The sequence below is a fragment of the Saccostrea cucullata genome, unplaced genomic scaffold (genome assembly GCF_032062105.1).
Source record: "Saccostrea cucullata isolate Sc308-1 unplaced genomic scaffold, CSIRO_AGI_Scuc_v1 ctg4193, whole genome shotgun sequence".
NCBI classification, from domain to species: Eukaryota; Metazoa; Mollusca; class Bivalvia; order Ostreida; family Ostreidae; genus Saccostrea; species Saccostrea cuccullata.
In genome coordinates, this window is record NW_026939959.1 from 47,478 (window position 1) to 53,433 (window position 5,956).

The 5,956-nt window shown below is 37.1% G+C and overlaps 1 protein-coding gene across 1 annotated transcript; it reads right to left on the minus strand.

The window, feature by feature from the left end:
- Positions 1-2,769: 2,769 nt before the first annotated feature.
- On the minus strand, positions 2,770-5,283 carry LOC134254341 (uncharacterized). The gene has a single exon (XM_062736865.1). It carries the CDS (start codon positions 5,281-5,283, stop codon positions 2,770-2,772), a length of 2,514 nt encoding a protein of 837 aa, XP_062592849.1.
- Positions 5,284-5,956: the final 673 nt, after the last annotated feature.

The window sequence follows — 5,956 nt, forward strand, 5'->3', positions numbered from 1 at the left end:
TTTATTCTAAATTGTTTATCTAGTTCATATTTGCACGAGACAAACATTTTTTTTTCTATTGAAAAAGTTATTGTCACTCGTGTTGACAATTTTCGAGGAGCGCCGTTTTTTTTTTTCTCGACTCGTCGTTGAATTAGGATTTAGAGTAATCATATATTTCTTTTTTCTCTAAGTTCCCTAAAAATATTTTGGGGGAAAGTAGAGATATATATTGTGTTTTTGATATTGTATATTTTTGTTGTGTAGTTTCACAGAGCTAGTTCACGCAAACCGGTTTACCTGTAAAAGCTAAATATAGATCGAAGCGCACGTGCTTCTCACTCTACAGTAGACTAGATTGATTTTCTAGTGTAACGGTTTTACATCTTAGCTCTGTGGAATAAAAGTGAATCTATTTGATATAGTTAATTCATATAACATCATCAGTATATTATACAATTAGTTGATAAGCTTTTCTACAAATTCTCTGAACATCAGTGCTTGGTTCTACCGCCGTCTGTCATCGGGCGTTTACATTAACGTTGTAAGAGTCTGGCGGTAATTAAAGCAAGGTATAAGTTAAGTTACAGATTAATTAAGTTCAGTTAAGATTTAGTAATAGTTTAGAAACATACGACCAAGACAAGTATTTATCGAGTGATCAAAGATAAGAGAGGATAGAAAGAAAAGCAGATAGAAAGAAGATAGAAACGTCAAACTAAAACAGCAGAAACTTGACTGTTGAATTAAACCGGCTTAGATACAATTATTTATTGTGTTAAAGTAACGTTTAATTTATCAATCAACCAGAAATAAAGACAACATCGTTAAACAGTTATTAGATAAAAGGTAAAGAGAATAGAAGATAGAAAGAAAAGAAAGACACAGTAAAGTGAAATTATCTGAACATAACATATATCTTGTTGTACATCAGTTATTTAATGTGTTGTGATATTTCAGCGGCGTTTTCTTTTACCGTAACGTGGAAATAGCTCAACATACGTCACATTAGATGACTGAATGCTTCAGTAGTGTCAAACGGCGTGTACTGTTCAATGCCCAGAGAAAGATTGAGAAATTGTAAATGCGTATGTCTTTATTCAACTTCATTCATAGGAACATTCACTCATAAGTTTCATCATATGTCATAGTTCTCATGCAATCCATAATACATCATCACATGACTGACATCATACGATTCATCATACTTTCATCATACGGTTCATCCTACGTCAACATACGATTTACTGTAAAGTAAATAAACAAAATTGTAAAAAAAAATTCTTGTAACACAATGCAATACCAATAAACAGAGACAATTCAGACTAGAAAATTGACATATTGACATATGGAATATATTCCAGTATATATGCTATCAATACCAAAGATTATAACCAAAAATGATACATTATAAGTTAACGTTCTATATATTACTGAGTATGCATAAAAATATCTAACTTTCGAAACTGGTGTTTACAAATGGATATGAGAGTTATCGCCCTTGCGATACACAGTTTAAGCCTAATGCATTAACACCTATCCTAAACAACAGATAAGCAGACCTATCAATAAATCTTATAAATAGTTTAAGAATATTGTGTTCAATATAATAAATCTGTAAATGTAGCTTTACATAAGATGTAATGATTATCCAATATGCTCGACTATATAGACCATTAACAGAGTATAAAAAAATACTGATTCATAAGTAAAATACAAGAAATGCATACAAATACATATGGGTGTGCTGGTGTTTGAATAATTGGCTTACCGAATAAGTAGTTTTTCCCCAATTCCAGAGATGCATTGAACAAAAGTACAGACCAGAGAACGATACCTTCCAGCGAATGTCACTGCTCGTGCAGTACTCAAGAAAATTATGTGTACCCAAAAACTTGTGACGTAATACACTGACATAATGGCGCTAAAATTTGAACATGAGTAAAATGGCTATAACAACCCAGCCCCCTAATTGTGGAGCATAGTGACACAATTACTTCCAAAAAGCTTAATTCAAAACAATTTTCATACAATATTTTGATTTAAAAAAAAAATCTATGACAAAAATTTACTATGTAGAACAAATATTGTCAAATCATGATACCTGCATAATTGTACAAAATTCCAAAATAATGCTAACAGAGTCCAAAAAATATACAAATTCTACAGAAATTAATCCATTTTTAGAATAAGACACAATTTATCTACAGGACGGATCAAACTGTTCGTTGAAGTCTTAACTCTCACTTGACGCACAAAGCCCTTGTCATCTGGTAAAGTTTCTTGAATGATACCCATGGGCCATGAATTCCTCGGAGCATTAGAATCGACAACCAGAACGATATCACCCACTTTGAAGTTTCTTTTTTCTTCACACCATTTCTGTCTCTCTTGAAGTAAGGGTAGATATTCGCGCGTCCAGCGTTTCCAGAAAAGGTTTGCCATGTACTGAATCTGCTTCCAGCGTCGTCTACAATAGTTGTGTTTTTTCACAAAAACACCAGGAGGTAAGTTGGGTTTTGTTTTCATTAACAGTAAGTGGTTCGGTGTTAAGGCCTCCAGGTCATCATGTTGATCTGAACATTTGGTAATGGGTCTTCCATTCAAAATAGACTCGATTTCGCACATCAAGGTATTGAGTCCTTCTTCATCCAAAACTTGTTCTTTCAGTACACTATTCAAGGTTTTTCTGACGGATCTGATGATTCTTTCCCAAACTCCCCCATGGTGAGATCCCGCAGGTGGATTGAATTTCCAGTCAATATTCTTTTGTAGCATAGAATCTTCAATCTAAGACACATTCCATTCGTTGATGGCACTCCTTAACTCCCGCTCAGCTCCTACAAAGTTGGTACCATTGTCTGATCGCATCCTGACAACTTGACCTCTGCGAGCAATAAAGCGACGTAGTGCGTTGATGTATGAGTCGGTGTCCAGAGATGCTGCTACTTCTAAATGAACTGCACGACTGGTCAAACATGTAAATAGAACTCCATATCGTTTCACATGACTTCTCTTTTGTTTCACGATAAATGGTCCAAAATAATCTACACCTACTCTGGTGAATGGTGGTTCATCTGGGATCAGTCTATCTTCTGGTAAACTGGCCATCTTTTGTTCTCCAACACTTGATCCTTGACGACGACATATTGTGCACTTTGAGACAAGTTTACGTATTGCTGAAGCTGCATGAACTAGCCAATATTTCTCCCTCAAAACTGCCATCATATGGTTTCTACCACTATGTTTCAAGTCTTCATGGATTTGTCTGAGAATCAAAGTCGAAATGTGATGGTTCTTGGGTAAGATAATAGGATGTTTACATTCAATTGGCATATTGGCTCTCTGAAGTCGTCCTCCTACCCGCAAAAGTCCATCTTCATCGAAAACTGGGTCGAGTTTCCGTATATAACTGTTTCGCTTCACATGTGAGTTTCCTTCTGCAAGAGTACTCAGTTCATCACAGAATGTTTCACGTTGTACATATCGCAAAATAGCGATTTCAGCTTTCTGTAAGTCCTGAAGCGAAATGTGTCCCAAGACATCTGGTGGGGATCCAACCCTTTCATTAGATGATGGGTTGTCAATAAGTTTCTTTCGTTGAATACGATGAAGTAGTGTGCTGTGGATCCTCAAAATCCATGCCACAGTTTTCCTTAACGTATACCAAGAAGAATGATGATTGATAAGTTTCTCAACACCCATCAGGTCAACACTTGGTTCTGCCTTGTGTATATCAGCTACTAATGCTCTAACTGATGCTTTTTTCACTTCCGGATCATCTAGTATTTCACGCAAATTTTCTGTAGGTGTTTCTGGCCAACAACCAACAGAAGTCCATAGAAATTCTGGAGCTTGGATCCAGCGTCCTTGCTGCACTATTTCATTTGCTGAAAGTCCTCTTGAAGCATAATCTGCAGGATTGAGTTTGGTATTAACATATTTCCATTCCTGTGGTGTTGATCCTTCATGAATAACAGCAAGTCTGTTAGCTACAAATGTGTGAAATCTTGATGTTTCATTTCTAATGTAACGTAACACAGCCATACTGTCTGTCCAGAAAACAGTTTCGTCTATAGGAATGTCTAATTCTGCTTTTAGCATTTTATCGGTACGCACGGCAACTGTTGCTGCTGTTAGTTCTAGTCTTGGGATACTTGTGTGCTTCAAAGGAGCCACACGCGACTTTCCCATTATGAAAGAACAATGGACATCGTTGTTGACATTTTCCAATCGCAGATAAGACACAATCCCATAACCAACTTCACTGGCGTCCGAAAAATGGTGCAATTGGGCAGAACACACTGTTCCAAATCCAACAGGTTTAACACATCTGTCTATCCTAAATTCTGATAACTTCTGTAGGTCACAAAACCAGCTGTTCCATTGTTCGGAAAATTTCTGAGGTATGGTATCATCCCATCCAAGATGAATTCTACTTAACTCCTGAAGTATTTTCTTTGCTCTCAGCACGAACGGTGCCAGAAATCCTAAAGGATCAAAAACACTACTTATCATGGATAAGACTCCTCTTCGTGTAAGGGGTTTCTTATTAACTTCTATGTTGAAACGGAACACATCTGATTCCACACACCACTGAACTCCCAAGGCTCTTTCAATCGGTAGTGCATCATAATCTAAGTCGAGGCCCTTGACTTCTTTTGCTCGCTCTGAGATTGGAATTGTCATCATGACATCTCTGTTGTTGCTTATCCACTTTGAAATGTGAAATCCTCCCCGAGTAAGAAGTCTTTGTATATCCTTAATTAAGTCAATAGCACAATCAACAGTCTTGACAGACTTAAGACAGTCATCAACATAAAAGTTCTTAAACACAGTGTTGATGATCTCAGAATCAAAGAGTTCTTCAGAATCTCTAGCAGTTTTTCTAAGAGCGTAATTAGCACAACTAGGCGATGATGATGCGCCAAACAAGTGTACTACCATCTGATACTCTACGATCTTCTTAGTCGTGTCTCCATCTTCCCACCACAGAAATCTAAGGAAGCTTGCATCTTGTTTTGGTACATGAACTTGGTAAAACATACTGTCTATGTCTCCCATCACTGCAATCTCCTCTTGTCTGAATCTCAATAGTGTACCCACAAGTGAACTAGTTAAGTTTGGTCCAGGTAAAAGTTGATCATTTAATGATGTGCCTTGAAATCTAGCCGCACAATCAAACACCACTCTCAACTTTTTCTTCTTTGGATGATACACTCCATGATGTGGCAGGTACCAAACTTTGCCATCTACTTGCTCTGTATCTTCAGTTGGAACTTTGACAGCATATCCTTCGTTCATAATCTTGTTCATAAACTCACAATATTCACTGTGAAAGTTTTCATCACGATTGAATCGTTTTACAAGAGACGATAACCGTTGTTCAGCTTGTTTTTGTTATTTGGTAATCTGACATCATTAGACTTAAATGGAAGTCCAATTTGATAATGTCCGTCCTCAAAACATATAGACTTTGATACAAGATCTAAAAACTTCCTGTCATCTCTGGATGGCTCATGTATGTCATCAATTGTCCTCTCACTGAAGTCGTAGTTAAACTGGTTACGAATCTGCTCTTCTAGCCTCCTTGCGTCAATGCGATTGATGGATACACACAAATTACTGTTGTCATTTGGAGTCACTTCCAGTGGCCCATTGATGACCCAGCCTAGTAAGGTTTTCACTGCAAAGGGACCATTTTCTGCACTAGGAACAACATCCCACGGTTCTAATGCCTTTGGTGCATTGACACCAATCAAAAGTCCTACATCACACTCAATCACATTCAAGTCAATGTTACGTAAATGTGGCCATTCTTTTAAGTCTTCTGGAGAAATCACGTCCTTTCTGGACACTGGTAATGTAGACTGCGTAAAGACAGGCGGCAGTTCAAATGTATTTTCTCCGTGAATATCACTTACTTCCAAATCTGATATGACGTAAGTGTCTTGGACTTTTTCTTGTCCCATGGTAA